General features: G+C 36.5%; 1 protein-coding gene across 4 annotated transcripts in view; it reads right to left on the bottom strand.

Annotated features, from left to right (window-relative positions):
- LRRIQ1 (leucine rich repeats and IQ motif containing 1) overlaps window positions 1-17,030 on the bottom strand; it is a 236,041-nt gene that overhangs the window by 72,153 nt on the left and 146,858 nt on the right. For all 4 annotated transcript variants that reach the window (XM_086403705.1, XM_086403709.1, XM_086403708.1 and 1 more), the window contains exon 23: window positions 16,347-16,448. In XM_086403705.1, the coding sequence (XP_086259831.1) occupies window positions 16,347-16,448 (102 nt within the window). The remainder of the gene's footprint in view (window positions 1-16,346; window positions 16,449-17,030) is intronic.

Genomic DNA, 17,030 nt, shown 5'->3' with positions numbered 1-17,030 from the left:
AAAGCATTAAAGATAAAGAAAGTGCCATGAAAATATGAAGAGCAGGGCATTTTTTGGAAAGAACAAGCACTCTATTATAGTTGGGGATATACTGAAGTAGTTCAATATGGTTACAGAGTATTTGGGGGAGAAATGATATAAGGTGGAAAGGTATGCTGGGAACAGTATGTAAAGGGTATTGTATGTTTAAGACCTTGGAATTTGTACTAGGGGAAACAGAAAGACACTGTGAATTTTAAACAGGGGTGTGCTGTGTGAATAATAGAGTTTAGAAAGGCATTGCTGTGCAAGTATAGAAGACAGCATTGATAACATTAAGAGATGTGTGAATATTATAAAGGTGACCGTGACAATGTTTCAGGGCAAGAGACACTGCAGACCATGGCTGATGCGGGGGTAGGGCCTACACTTAGCTAATGCAAAAGGGAACAGAATTAAGAATGATTCTCATTTATCTGTGTTAAGCGAGTGGATGACAGCTGATGCTCCTAACAGAGACAGCAAAAAGGATCAAACAGGTGGGTGGAGTGGAATGTACATATACACATCATATCAGACATACTGGGTTTCACGTGCCCAGGAAAAAATCAAAGGGTGAAGGATGGAGGTGGATATTTAGTTGTTACTGCCTGTAAACATAAGCTATACGAGAGAATTAGGTGTTATATTCTTGATCTTTTCATCACACCTTGGGAATAGGTCTGATTTGTACCTCCATGATGTTTTCTTTTGCCTGTTTATATGTCTCATCAACTGGACTCGACGGTAGTTTTTTAAAGGCAAAATTATGTCTTACTCATCTTTGTATTCCCTCACCTACTATAATGTCTGGCCAAGCAAATATCTGTTGTATTTGTAAATAAATATGTGGATTGAGTATAGAATAACATCACACACACACAAAACTCTATGGGATACTTCTCTTTTAGGAACAGAAATAGGCAGAGAAGACAAATAAAGACAAATAGGAGTAGTAAGATAATGAGGAGAACCAGGAGAGAACTGGAATGAGGGTGTAATGGGAGAAAAATTCTAGAGAGAGAAATCCCAAAGAAATGGCAAGTAGAAAGAGGGCAGAAAAGACGTTCCTGAGTTCAGCAATTAAGAGGTTAACACTGATTTCTGTAATGAAGGTAGTTTGAGTACAATGATGAGAATGTGACCAGAATGTACACGCTGCGTAGCTTTATGAAAAGACTGTATGTGAGATTATAAATTTCAGTTTATTAGTTTGTCTCTTGTTAGGCTGAGTTTCTAAATCAAGAACTGATTTTTACTTCTGCTTCCAGCCTCAAGTACAATAAAAGAAAGCAGAAGCTTAAAAATGTTTTTTTTTTTAGAGAATAAAAAATGCTCAATAAACAGAAGGTGAGAAATGAAGATACTAATTAGACTGCCTAAGAAGGTTGATAAAAAAGAGAGATGGATGGATTGGGTAGTGGCTCGAAAAGGAGGTAGCATCACATTTTCAATAATAAAGATGCAACTTATTCATAGGCTGACTTTAAGCAATAGATATAATACAGGCAGAAATGTAAGAAACAAGGCAGAAGACAACTAAACATGAGAACATCACGGGATCTGCCGAATAACATCCACAGCAAGGATGAAAAGTTTAGCCTTGGAAAGAAAGCGAGACCACTTTATTTAAGGAGAGAGTTATAGTGAAGTTTGGAATGTCAGTGGGAATAAAAATGATTGCTGCCACATACTGAACACTGGGCTAAGCAACGGTTTGGCTCCTCACAACTGCTCTATGGGGTGAGTATTATTCTTTTCATTCAGTAGGAGAGAAGTAACTTAAACACAGGCTTCCCAGGTGGCGCCACTGCCTGCCAGCACAGGAGATGCAAGAGACGTGGGTTTGGTCCCTGGGTAGGAAAGATCGCCTGAAGTAGGAAATGGCAATCCACTCCAGTATTCTTACCTGGAAAATTCCATGGGCAGAGGAGTCAGCAGGCTGTAGTCCATGGGGCTGCCAAGAGTCAGACACGACTGAGCACACGACTTAAAACACACTCATACCTTGTGATTGCTGTTTCTCTACTTTCCCCTTACATCTTCATGTCTACCGTGTTCAGCCTGCTCCAGGCTACCATCTCCATGCTAGACTACTGCTCTGACCTCCCAACTTTTCTCATCATGTTCACTGCTGTTTCCTTTCTACCTGCTCTCCATACCACATGTTTCATAGTCATTACTTGAAGAACACATCTGATCATTGCATCGTCTGCTTATAATGACTATTGTTCTTGGAATACAGAAAGCCAAATCCCTGACATGGACTAACAAGGACAAATGAAAACTTCTCTGTCCTCACTCCCACCGACAGTGCTAGAGGGTTCTCTTTTCTCTGCCCCCTCTCCAGAATTTATTGTTTGTAGATGTTTTGATGATGACCATACTCATCAGTGTGAGGGTGTACCTCATTGGAGTTTTGATTTACACTGACATTTACACTACCAGGGATAAAATAGCTAGTGGGAACCTGCTGTTTAGCACAGAGAACTCAGTTCAGTGCTCTGTGGTGACCTAGATGGGTGGGCTGTGGGTAGGTGTGAAAGGGAGGTTCAGGAGGGAGGGGATATAGGAATACACATATCTGACTCACTTTACTGTACAGAAGTTGTTCAGTCATCAAGTTGGGTCCGACTCTTTGTGACCACATGGACTGTACAGGCTTCCCTATCCTTCACTATCTCCCAGAGTTGGCTCAGATTCATGCCCATTGAGTCAGTGGTGCTATTCCAATAAAAAGATTAATACCTCCTCTCCAAAAAATTAAGACATAAAATTGCTCTGTCCTCTGCCAACTTCTCCAGCTTCATCTGACTTCTTGTTCTCTGGTCAAACCAGCCTTCTTTCAATTCCTTTAATGGCCAAGGCTAGCCTATCTTCAAAGTCTTTCATTAGGCCCACACTTTGGCCTGGAACACTCTTTATCCACAACTTCTCTCTTTGTCTAGTTACTCCTACCCAGTCTTCAAATTCAGTTCTAGTGTCATTTCTTCCCTAAATTCATAATGAGTTTCCCTTACTTTTCCTCAATAGAACTTTATTCTGATGTGTCATTATACACTTCAGTTCAGTTCAGTCACTCAGTCGTGTCTGACTCTTCGCAACCCCATGGACTGCAGCACACCAGGCCTTCCTGTCCATCACCAACTCCCAGAGTTTGCTCAAAATCATGTCCATTGAGTTGGTGATGCCATCCAACCATCTCATCCTCTGTCATCCCCTTTTTCTCCCACCCTCAATCTTTCCCAGAATCAGGGTCTTTTCCAATGAGTCAGTTCATCACATCAGGTGGCCAAAGTATTGGAGTTTCAGCTTCAGCATCAGTCTTTCCAATGAATATTCAGGACTGATTTCCTTTAGAATGGACTGGTTGGATCTCCCTGTAGCCCAAGGGAGTCTCAAGAGTCTTCTCCAACACCACAGTTCAAAAGCAGTAATTGTTCAGCGCTCATCTTTCTTTATAGTCCAACTCTCACATCCATACATGCCCACTGGAAAAACCATGGCTTTGACTAGAAGGACGTTTGTTGGCACTTATACACTTATGTGAATGTTAATAAATGGCAGTCACCGTCTTCCCTGCTTCTGTCAGACGGTGAACCCCATTACTTATGGTCTTCGTTTATTTCATTCACCACTGTATCCTCACCTCCTTACACAATGCCAAGCACGTGATAGATATTCAATAAAGATGTGTTGCTAGGTTAAATAGGAAAGACAAGGAAATAAGTCTGAGTTCCATTCTCAATTTATACTTTAAAGGCAATTATGTTCAATCACATTGGTCTTTTATTCCACTGCTGGCCTGCATATATCTTGATGTTTTCATTTTTGAAATTTCTGTATATTACCTTTTGGCCTCACAAGAGAAAAGATAAAGATTTAGTCCTTTTATAACACATCTACCATTAACATATATACTTCTTTTCCCATTTCTTAGACAAATAATAATTTTTTGGCTAGATCACAATTTAGAATTTAACTATTTATGACAATGTAAATATCATTTATACCCGAGCCTTAAATATGAGCCATGGGTGCTGTATGTGTTAGTTTCTCAGTCATGTCTGACTCTGTGACCCTTTGTAGCCCACCAAGCTCCTCTATCAGTGGGATTTTTCAGGCAACAATCCTGGAGTGGGTTGCATTTTCCTCCTCCAGGGGATCTTCCCAACCCAGGGACTGAATCTGTGTCTCCTGTGTCTTCAGCACTGTAGGCGGATTATGGATTCTTAACCCATCAGGGTTAAGAATTGAGCCACCGGGGAAGCCCAGGAAGGGCACAATAGCTAGTTCTATGGTTTTCCTATAGTTGCAAGGAAGCATGAGGATTTAATCCCCCAGTAAAGTAATTGTTAGAATTTAATCTCTACTGAATTCAACAAATGAGAATTTAGCTGTACCAGACCAAGCCCTCATTATTGAGATTGTTTACTGAGCTATAAGTAACCAATGTGGATAAAATGCAACTGAACTCTAGCTATATACCCGCCAGTGCACTGGATTACTAGCTGATCATACACCTGAGAAGACGATATGACCAATGAACAGTAAAATCTGCTGGGATCATCAGAGATGATGGACGGCTTTGACTCAGTTTATCTACACATTCACAGACTTGACTCGACTCTCATGCCCACACATATCCTAAGAGCCAAATGGAATGATTAGGACACCACAGGTTGTGCCTAGATGTATGTCACAGTGTCCTTGTTATACTCAACAGGTTTTGAGGTCTCTTCTCTTTTGTCTTCCCTTAAAGTTAGGTAAATTTAGTGTTGTGTGAAGCCTATTACATTTCATTCATTTAAGTTTTGATATGAATTCAAAACACACAGCTTCTTATAGAAAAAAAAAATAGCATAACTGTTACGGATTACATTTCCTTCCTTGTGTAACTGATTTTCTTCACATTTAGTTAACCAATTCTTTACATCTAGTTAGTTTTCTTTGTACTGTCATCAGTGTTCAAATTCTCTTTTAGAAGGGTACGTCTACCGCAGATTCATGAATTAGCATTCTACACACATATCCACATGTACATGCTCAGTCACTCATGTCAACTCTTTGCGACCCCACTGACAGTAGCCCACAAGGCTCTGCTATCCATGGGATTGTCCAGGCAAGAATATCAGAGTGTGCTGCTATTTCCTGTTCCAGGGGGATATTTCTGACCCAGAGATCGAACCTGAGGTTCCAGTGTCTGCTGCATTGGCAGGCAGATTCTTTACCGCTGAGCTACCGGGGAAGCCTCCACACACATATCTATAGGTCATTCCCAAACTCTTTTCCTGAGGACTGTATCTCCTATTGATATGTTGGAGCATGTTCATGACAAGACAATGGAAAAAATTTTTGCTCCTCAGAGATGTTGTCTGTCAGCCTAGAGTATCTACTCTTGAACCCTGTGTGTGCTCTCATCTTGGGATCACTCTTCGCCATCCCTTTGTTTCTCTCACTAGATCTCATGTGTTCTTTTTCATGGCTTACCTCTCCATCTTTGTGGAGTGGTTCCTCCAGTAGCTTACAGATCAAGGCTGCAAGGGAGATACATTTGAGACTTGATATGCTTTTATATTTTTAAATTTTATTAATAATTCACCTGTTTACAGAAGTATGGACTTCCCTAGTGGCTCAGACGGTAAAGAATCTGCCTGCAGTGAGGGAGAGCCAGGTTAGGGAGATCCCCTGGAGAAGGGAATAGCTACCCACTCCAGTATTCTTGCCTGGAGAATTCCATGGACGGAGGAGCCTAGTGCTCTACAGTCCATGGGGTTACAAAGCGTCTGACATGACTTAGCAGCTAATACTCTCACTGGTTTTTTTCACTTATCAATTTCTGGGTTAAAAATAACTTTGCCCAAGGATGTTGAATATACTGTTCCATCATCCTTTAGGGTTCAAGATTAATGTGGGGAAGTCCAATGCCTTTTAGATAACTGATCCGTTGCAGAAGATCTGTTTCTCTTTCTGGAGGACTTTTAAAGTCTTTCCTTTGTCCCTGGTTTTATGACATCTTCTAAGATGTGCTACAAAGGTGATTTTAATTTTATTCATTTTCCTAACATGATCAGGAAACTGGAAATTCCCTTAGTTTGGGGAATTGGGGGGAATGATTTCTCTGACAGCTTCCTTCAATCTCTTTGTCCTTGTGTTCTTTCTGGAACGTCTATCAGTTACTAAGGCTGGACCTCCTGGACTAAGTCTCTTTTCTTTATGTTCTCTCTCATCTTTCTTCTCACTTTGTATTTTTGCTCCAGTTTCTGGGAAGTTTCTTTAACACTATCTTCTAACTTTATCTTTTGTCAAGATTTCATTTCTGGTACCATATTTTTATTTTCAAACAGATTTTACAGTTCTCTGAACTCCCTCTTTCTTATCATAGCATCTCATTCTTATTTCATGGATGCAATATTTTATTGTCTCTAAAAATATTCATGGTATTTTTGAAGATTTTTTTCACCTGAAGTTGACTGTGTTTGTTACTTTTTCTTAAAAGTTTCTTTCAGATGTTTCAGTTTAGTTTAGATCAGTCGCTCAGTCATGTCCGACTCTTTGTGACCCCATAGACTGCTGCATGCCAAGCCTCCCTGTCCATCACCAACTCCCAGAGTTTACTCAAATTCATGTCCATTGAGTCGGTGATGACATCCAACCATCTCATCCTCTGTCGTCCCCTTCTCCTCCCACCTTCAATCTTTCCCAGAATCAGGGTCTTTTCTAATGAGTCAGTTCTTCGCACCAGGTGGCCAAAGTATTGGAGTTTCAGCTTCAGCATCAGTTCTTCCAATGAATATTCAGGACTGATTTTCTTTAGGATGGACTGGTTAGATCTCCTTGCAGTCCAATGGACTCTCAAGAGTCTTCTCCAACACCACAGTTCAAAAGTTCAGATGTTTAAAAATCTTCATTTGTGTGCTTACATCTAGAGGGCACCTATAAAACTGATAAACTGTAAATTACCTTATTAGGAGGATAAAACAAGTGTGTGAGGTCAATCATTTCATGGTCACCTACGTGAATCATATATTGGTGAGGGTTTTCGGATCCATCATCTTTAGCTGGAAGACCTCGGATTATCATTTAATTTTCAAAACATCATGAGAAGTAATGATTGGTGCTTCCAATCTTTACAGAAGAAAACAAAGACATGGAGTATACAGCCAGTGAGTATTTATGCAAGATTCATACTGGAGTCTTCTCAGTCCAAATCCATTGCTACTTCATTATCTCATGTAGCCTTCTTTAGATAAAAACCTGCAGTCCTCAATGATGAACTTTCTAAGATACTGTAACAATTAATCCAACACCTTGATAGGATTATTAGCTATCCCAGAAATACAGGAAGTGTCCAGGGTAGCAAGTAAATAGGCAGCTGACACGTGGACAGAGAGGATTCTTTCAGGGAACAAGGGACAACACAGATAAAGGGTGCCATGAGCTTCTCCCAGAGTCACTCTCCTCCCACATTTTGTCTCTAAAGTTTTGGCTCAGGAAGCCAGACATCATCCTTATTTTCCTTATGACTACACAAAGCAGCAGGTAGAGGGCTGGGTGGCATGAGTGCCCTGCTTTCTTTCTTTTTTCATTTATTTATTTTAAATTAATTTTTATTGGAATATGGTTGCTTTACAATGATGTGTTAGTTTTTCAATTCAGTTCAGTCACTCAGTTGTGTCCAGCTCTTTACGATCCCATGGACTGCAGCATGCCAGGCTTCCCTGTCCATCACCAACTCTCAGAGCTTGTTCAAACTCATGTCCAATGAGTTGGTGATGCCATCCAACCATCTCATCCTCTGTTGTCCCCTTCTCCTCTTGCCTTCAATCTCTTCCAGCATCAGGGTCTTTTCCAGTGAGTCAGCTCCTCACATCATGTGGACAAAGTATTGGAGCTTCAGGTTCAGCATCAGTCCTTCTGAGGAATATTCAGGGTTGATTTCCTTTAGGAGTGACTTGTTTGATCTCCTTGCTGTCCAAGGGACTTTCAAGAGTCTTCTCCAGCACCGCGGCACAGTTTGAAACCGCGGCACAGTTTGAAAGCATTAGTTATTTATTTTATACATAGTATATATGTGTCAATCCCAATCTCCCAATTCCTACCACCCGCCTTCTTTCGCCCTCAGTATTCCAATACTTGTTCTCTATATCTGTGTCTCTTGCTTCTGCTTTAAGTTTTGTTGGGTATAGACTTTCATGGTGAAACTTACTTTCTTTTAGCACTCTGACGATATCATTACATTGTATATTAGTCAGCTTGGGCTGCCACACCTCAGACTGAGTACTTAAACAGAGATATATGTTCTCACAGTTTTGGAGCCTAGAAGTCCCAGATCAAGGCTGTTGGCAACTTGAGTCTTTCAGAGGCCTCTCTCCTTGGCTTGCAGATGGCCACCTTCTTGCTGTGTCCACACATGACCCTTCCTCTGTGAGTATGTATACACTCCTTGTGTCTTTTCCTCTTCTAATAAAATTATCAGTTCTATTGGATTAGGGCCCCACTCATCTGACTTCATTAAATCTTAATTAACTCCTTAAAAGGCCTTTTCTCCAAAGTCAGATTGAGATTTAGAGCTTCTACCCATGACTTTGGGGAGCATATGATATTTAACAATTGTCTTCTGACTTTCCTAACTTCTATTAATAAACCAGCTTCATTATTATTGCTACTTGGAGGATAATAAACTTTCTTTTCCTTTTTTAAAATTAAAAAAATAACATTTATTTTAATTGGAGGCTAATTACTTTACAATATTGTAGTGGTTTTTGCCATACATTGATATGAATCAGCCATGGGTGTACATGTGTTCCCCATCCTGAACCCCCCTTCCCACCTCCCTCCCCATCCCATCCCTCAGGGTCATCCCAGTGCACCAGCCCTGAGCACCTTGTCTCATGCATCAAATGTAGACCGGCGATCTATTTCACATATGGTAATATACACGTTTCAATGCTATTCTCTCAAATCATCCCACCCTCGCCTTCTCCCACAGAGTCCAAAAGTCTGTTCTTTACATCTGTGTCTCTTTTGCTGTCTCATATATAGGGTCATCATTACCATCTTTCTAAATTCCATATATATGCATTGGTATACTGTATTTGTGTTTTTCTTTCTGACTTACTTCACTCTGTATAATAGGCTCCAGTTTCATCCACCTCATTAGAACTGTTTCAAATGTATTCTTTTTAATAGCTGAGTAATATTCCATTGTGTATACGCACCACAGCTTTCTTATCCATTCATCTGCCAATGGGCATCTAGGTTGCTTCCATGTCCTGGCTATTGTAAACAGTGCTGTGATTATCATTGGGGTACATGTGTCTCTTTCAGTTCTGGTTTCCTTGGTGTGTATGCCCAGCAGTGGGATTGCTGGGTCATACGGCACTTCTATTCTCAGTCTTTTAAGGAATCTCCACACTGTTCTCCATAGTGGCTGTACTGGTTTGCATTCCCACCAACAGTGTAAGAGGGTTCCCTTTTCTCCGCACCCTCTCCAGTGTTTATTGTTTGTAGATTTTTGGATAGCAGCCTTTCTGACCAGCGTGAGATGGTACCTTATTGCGGTTTTGATTTGCATTTCTCTGATAATGAGTGATGTTGAGCATCTTTTCATGTGTACTAAACTTTTTTTTTATGGATCTGAATTTTTTTTTCTCTTTGTCTTTGGGTTTTTAGTGCTTTTACTGTAGTCTGCTACAGTGTGGTTTTCCTTGTATATGTTTTGTTTGTAGTTTATGGAATTTCTTGAATCCATAAATTGAGGTTTTACCTCACCTTAGTAAATCCTCAAATACTAACTCTTCAGATATTATTTCTATTTCATTCTCTCTCACCTTTTTCTTGAACTGTAATTACATGCGTGTTAGATATTTTTGCTGCATCTCACGTCTCTTTTTTCTGTATTTTCCATTCTTTTTTATTTTGTGCTTCAACTTTAATATTTTTTTCATAGCTATTGTCCTTCCAGTAATTCTCTCTTCAGTTTTGATTAATCTGTGGTTAAACCCATACACTGAGTTCTTTATTTCAGTTATGTTACTTTTAAGTTATCAACTTTCCATTCAGGTATCTTTATAGGTTTAATATGTATACTGAAATTCTCAATTTTTTATTCTATACCCCAAAATTATTATGTGTATTCATTTTAAAGCCTTTATTATCTGAAATCTCCTTAGCTCAATTTCTGTTTGTTTCTCACGGTGTTCAGTGATGTTTCATTCTCCTTCCATGCCTTTATTTTTTTCTTTGGCTTGTGCCAAAAATTATACAGGAAAAAATGTAGAGATAATTCGAAGCTTGAGATGATGTTATCCGTTTTGGGACATGGTTTATATTTATTTCTGGCAACAGGTTAGCAGAAAACTCCCAGTTCACCAAGAGTAGTGACATCAAAAGTTTTGCTCAGTTTCTTAGTTCTTGAGATGTCCTTCTTGACTTATCAGTCTTAACTTACTTGTTAGTTCTTGAATGACTTCAACTAGTTTTTTTTGAAACTACATTTTCCAGCTTTTAAAGTTGTTCTCAGAAGGAGAGGTGGTTTGAATTAAATAGTCCTCTATTACCAGAAGTGGAAACCCTCTTGTATTTTTAAGTAAGAAAATAAACTAATAATATCCAACAGCCTATATATCAGGGTTCCTTTCAAAGAACTCTAAAAATTCTGAAATCCCTTTCCATTTTTATCCATATACACATCATATATGTGAAATATATATATAGCCTATACGTCAATTATATATGTATATTATATACTTATATATGATATATGTAAGTAATGAATGAATTACTTAGATATATTAGTGAAAGTGAAAAAAAGTGTTAGTCCCTCAGTCATGTCCAACTGTTTACAACCCCATGGACTATAGGTTACCAGGCTCTTCTGTTCATGGAAGTCTCCAGGCCAGATTACTGGAGTGGGTAGCCATTCCCTTCTCCAGGAGATCTCAACCCAGAGATTAAACCTGAGTCTTCTGCATTGTAGGCAGATTCTTTACTGTCTGAGCCACCAGGAAATCCTAGGAAGGTTTAATCAGCTTATCTCTGGTCATGGATTGCCATTCCCAAAAATCCCACTTATCTACAGACAAATATTTTTTTAAATTGCAGTTTGTTTTATGCTTCACTAGACTGAAATCTCTAATCACATTTTTTTTTCCTGTAGAAAGTTGAAGTGATTCCAAACCTTATACTACAAAATAGTATGATAGTGCCTAAATTATATTTAGGGAGTTTTAATTATAAGCAAGTCTCTTCTTAGGAGCATACATTCCAGGTAGTCTTTGGTTACCTGCATTAATTTTGTGGCATTAATTTACCAGCTCTTAATACCTAATTGTGTTGGCACTGTTAGCAAGTACTCTATACAGCTATGTTAATACAAGACCTACAAATAAACAATATATATAATGTGACTTTGTGCTCTAAACTGGTATTAAAAGGAGGAAAGCTTGAGAAGAAAATGCTTGTAATCATACAGTAAAAATACCGTAAGAGAACATGGTTTGATTAGAAATGCTCTGGAGTAAAAATTATAGACACTAAAGTCCTTTAATGACTTCAATACCCAAAAATTTAATACAAAAATATTTGAACTTCTATGATATATAAAGACATATGGTATGTGTGAATCTTCAGTTTTAAAGAAAAATAGAAAGCATGTTAGTGATGACAGCACCAAACTGGGAATTATGAAAGTCTGACTTTAGAGTGAAGTGAAATTGTCCTAGGGATTGGAGGAACTAAGACTGAACCTGCTTCCTTTTGAAGGCTGTTGGGCCAGATCCAATTTTTTTTTTTTCTCCCTAGCTTGACTAGCTTCCTTTCTTGGCCAAAACCAGAAGTCCAAATTTGGCATTGGCTTCAGGAGTAGCAAATTTAAGTTTTAGCAGATTAGAGCAGTAAAGTAATTTAATGTATTCAATATGATTAAAATAAAATTAAAATGTCAGTTATGAATGGAAAAAGAGGAATAAATAAAACAAAAATATAGTGTTTACTTTTGGTCTGTATGGAGAGGTTCTCATCTATATGAAAATTAGAATAGGTTCTTGAAAATACAATCACTCCTAGAATCTAAAATTTTGTTACTTAATAATGTTAGGTAATCATAATGAAACTAGATGAGATAGCAGGTAATTACAGGTCAAAAAACATATTAATCACCATTTGGACACTAAACTGTTTCTTAATTTATATTAATGCAAGCTATAGTGAAAGTGAGTTACCCCACCGTGTCCAGCTATTTGCAACCCCACAGACTATACAGTCCACAGAATTCTCCAGGCCAGAATACGGGAGTGGGTAGCCGTTCCCTTAGAAATGAATAAAAAAAAATATTTTTTCCCAGAGTTTTGGCTAATATAATGGTCAGTCTTTAAATTTTTTCTTAAATATTTTGATTCTAAACTTGCATACTTTACAGGCTAACCCAAGAACCTGTATTCCTTAATGTCTTCATTTTGTTTGATTTTTGCTAGCTTTGTTATGATAAAGAAATTATGTCCATTTCCCTTTAGGCATATACTCTTTGTGTGATCTTGGGCAAGTTACTTATCAAACTCTCAAAACCAGTTTCCTCTGTAAAATATTGATAGTCATAATATATAAGAGCTTCTGGGAAGACTGAATCAGAGAATTTAAGTAGAACTCTTAGCACAGTACCTAGTAAGAAATGCAATAAATATTACTAATTGGAAATAAAACAAAACAAAAGAAGCCCCACACTTATACTTTAAAAGTAACTGTTGCCAAAGATTACAAGTTTTGAGCACCCACTATGTGTCTATAATGTGTACTTTGTTTCCCAAGTTGAATCTCCTGTAATCCTCAACAACTAAAAACTGTTAGTATTTAATTTTACAAATGAAAAATAATGCTACACAGGGAAGTTAAATAACGTCCCCAGGCACACAGTCAATAAAAGGAGGACTCATGATTCAAACTGTGTTTGACTAACTATAGAATCTACACCTGTGAAAGTGAAAGGGTGAAAGTGTTAATCGTTCAGTCATGTTCAACACTGTGTGATCCCATGGACTGTAGCCCACCAGGCTTCTCTGTCCATGGGATTCTCGAGGCAAGAATACTGGAGTGGGTTGCCATGCCCTCCTCCAGGGGATCTTCCCAACCCAGGGATCGAACCTGGGTCTCCTGTATTTTCTGCATTGGCAGGTGGGTTTTTTACCATCTGAGCCACTTTCAAGCTATGCCTCTTTTTACATGAGAGTGCCATCAGGCTCCAAATTGAACATTTGAAACAAACAAAAAAGGAAACTTGGTGGGAAATATTTAAGGCAATAATTAAGAAAGTGTTTCAAATTTTAAGGCAAGATCAGATATTGAAACCTAAGTGAAATCATAGGTGATATAGAATTAACCAAGACAGGTACCGGACATGATATTAATATAAATAAAAATAAGGAAATAAATCAAGCAAATCAATGTTGAATCTATAAAATGCTCAGGCTCTTAGTTTCATATCATAGGAAAAACTAACTGGTATCTGACACATAGTTATCCTCAGAACAGGTGTGGTTAAATATGCTTCAACCTTTAGGTCTGAGTTAAGGGTCTAAATCTGGCAGCTAGACAAAAATTGCCAACGACTCATGAACAAAGCATAATATAAGGACATTTCATAAAACATGGTCTGTTAATAGGGTATAATTATTTACCTTATGTCATTTAATATAATGACATTTCATGTTAAATATTCCCTAAATTTAAGCATATTTTAAATCCCAGGCCAATAGGATATAACTACCATCCACTCTGTCTTGCTAGTGACCTCTAGATAAAGGCAACAAAAATAATCAAAGCATTTTAGTAAAATTTATAACATGAATCACGAAAACCCCACATAGGTGATATTGAAAAGTAGATACATATTTTTACATTTTTTTTTTTACAAAATCAGATGTTTTATAAAATATTTTATATTATAGAAAAAATTCAAATAATACTATCATCTAATTCCAATGAAATTATTACAGTGCCAGCATGCAACTATTCCACTATTGAGAAACTGTTCCACATAGAATCATTCAATCTAAATCTACAGTAAAATTTAATTCTGATCTCCCTAACTTTTGGGGGGTAAGATATCCAATTAATTTTATTTGAATTTTTTTAAGGGAAAGCAGTTTTAAAATTAGATTGTGGTGATACTTATTAGATTAAAATTATATTTCTGTTGGGTAACTGTAAATATATTGACATTTATAAACCATATTCAAAAAGGGTGCATCTTACACTCTGTGAATTGTATCTAGGGACACCTGGTTAAAAATGCGCCCTCCAGTGGGAAGCGGTGGTTAGTGAGGTAGCTAACTTGGAAGGCAGCTGGCTTCTAACCAGCCAGAAAATACAGAATGTGAGACTAGGAGGTGGATGAGGCCAGCGCAGCAGTTAAAGATAACATGGTGTTCAACCTGGCCAGAAATGATTAAATAATCTTTGCCTCACTCTTTTCCCATTAAAAAAAGAGGCAGAAATAAACATTAGGGAAGATAATTTTCTGCTACTTACATTTTTTCCAAGCCCATGCTTTTTTTTTTTTTTTACTTTTTTAAAAATTTATTTCTTAAAAAAAAAAAAAAGCCTTAAAGTAACTATTAGTCACTAGAATATAAGCTGCATACATAAAGACCATTCACTGAAATTAATGACATGCTCCCAAATGCACTTGAGGTTTAAAAAGAACCAAGTAAACTAAACACATTTTATACTGAGGAAAGAACACAAAAATGCACATCATATCAGAAAGCATATTTGGTAATGTTCCATTTTATTTCTATCACTACTATAGTACAAAAGTCAATAAATACAGTGTATGCTTATACGCCATTCTTGATAGTAACATATCTTTACCTTTCATATGTCACAGAACAGGTTGAGATAGATTCCTTCTGTCTGATTCTGAAGTACATGTTAATTTAAAGGGCAAAAATGCCCTGATTATCTTTCCTCCTAGGCATATCCTTCCTAAAGTAATGATGCTACTACTTAACAGGTAAGATCTATGGCGTTGTTATTTATTTTAGCGGAATTTCTACTCTTCCTTTCAAAAACAGCGAAGCTGAGACTGTACAAAGAAATGAACCCTGATTAAGACTGGTCTTGTTTTATATTGAAAGTATATTTTAGTTATATTAAAACACTAATCCATAAACATTTTTGAAATAATATTGATTTTTAAACATTCAATGGTTATCCCTTTTTAATGTTTTGCTATAGGAATTTCAATTATTTAAAAAATTGGATGTTAAAACAAATTTCCTTATACCATCATCTACTGATCTAACAATTTCCATGATTTGCAACACTTGGTTTATCTATCTTTCTAGGTATATTTTTATTACCATATGCTTAAAGGAAATTCTAGACCCTATGTCTTCTACATCCACTTAGCAAGGTATCTCTGAATAAATATAAAATTAGTAGCTATCACATTTTTCTTTAGTTGAGACATTACAGAAAAGAGACATAAATTAAAGTGTATCTATTTTCAATCATGCTATGATGATGCATAATTTTTAGGATTTATTTAAAACATACGGAAGACAGGGCTTCCCAGATGGTGCTATTGGTAAAACATACAGAAGATAAAGTATTAAGATTTTTGAGTAGTTCACTTCTATGCAAAATATTTTGACTCTATTCTTTCCTATTAGAAATTACAATCCAAACTATAGGTGAAAATTATTACCATTTTAATATTAAAGAAAAAGCAACAGAAAACTTGTTTTCAGTCATATTTGCTGTTCTATTACGTTTAAATATTCCTGTTTAATAAGTCCATAATTATTCTGAATGTAGAAACAGGGAATACAATCTGCCACTGCACTTATATATGCAGATTTTTTGTCCTAGAAGTGAGTTGGACAAGCTTCAAATATAGTAAAATATTTAAAATTCCAGAGTTTAATTCATAACGCTTAAATGCAATTTGCACATATTGGCAGTAAGTATATTAGAATATCATTTCAACATGTATTCACTTCAATTGATACAAGGTAACATATTCTGTCAGTGTAAAATTTAAATAAAGTTAGTAACATTGATGATATAGCATTATAATTTTGACACATAAATACAAAGAATTTTAATTTATGTATGCCACAATACAAATACTAAACGACCATGCTAATGAATCAAGATACCAAGTTAGTATTTTAGCTCCAAGAACCATATTTTGACTTTTACTTAGTTATGTTTTATCATAAGTTTTTATATATGTACTTTAGGACTAATGAAGATTTTTAAAATTTTTCTTTAAAGACAATTTTCCATTTTTTTAATTTTTCTGTATGTCTGTCATTAAATCATACCTTCAAAGAAACCATCTCTTTGGGGTTGTGCTTTCTCTGGTGGTTTTGTAACAGAAACTTTATTTTCATTGTTTCTGAATAATGCTAGGCGCACAGTGGGATCTAGATAAAAAGAGATTAAGACAAAAGTTCAGCTCTGGTTCTTTCCTTCTCTGAAATTGCTAACAATTTTCTACATTAAAATTAAAAATAATAGCCATTCTATAAAATTCTGTGAAATTGACTATGATTTTTAAAAAATATCTTCATAATATAATAAAATACCCAACATCTATATACTCTTGGTTATTGGATTAAGAACTAGCCAATACTTACTACACAGGGAATAAACACTAATAATGAGAAAAAATTGCATTTAAATTTTCCAGTTATGCCATCAACTTTTTATTTATGGAGTTGTTTTACTGTCCATTGTCTTAACTCCTTTGGTAAATTCCTGATATTTTTGTTTGAATACATTTTGTCATAAATATAAATAGATAAAAGCTATTGTCATAGGAAAAACCATATACCCTACTTTTTTCCTTCTCTGAACTATAAGAAGGTAAGATATAGAAGATGGAAGCAAGACAAATGAGATAAGAAACATAAAATATAATTTTCATTGGTTTTATAGATAAATGAATGATTTCTGGTTTGTGTTGATCTATGATATTTTACATAATGAAGATGTATAAATTCTAA

This window comes from Bos grunniens, chromosome 5 (genome assembly GCF_055505025.1).
Source record: "Bos grunniens cultivar Pamir isolate PY7600 chromosome 5, Bosgru_T2T1.0, whole genome shotgun sequence".
Lineage (NCBI taxonomy): Eukaryota > Metazoa > Chordata > Mammalia > Artiodactyla > Bovidae > Bos > Bos grunniens.
The sequence above is the reverse complement of the archived record's forward strand: the minus strand, read 5'-3'. Positions and strand labels throughout refer to the sequence as shown.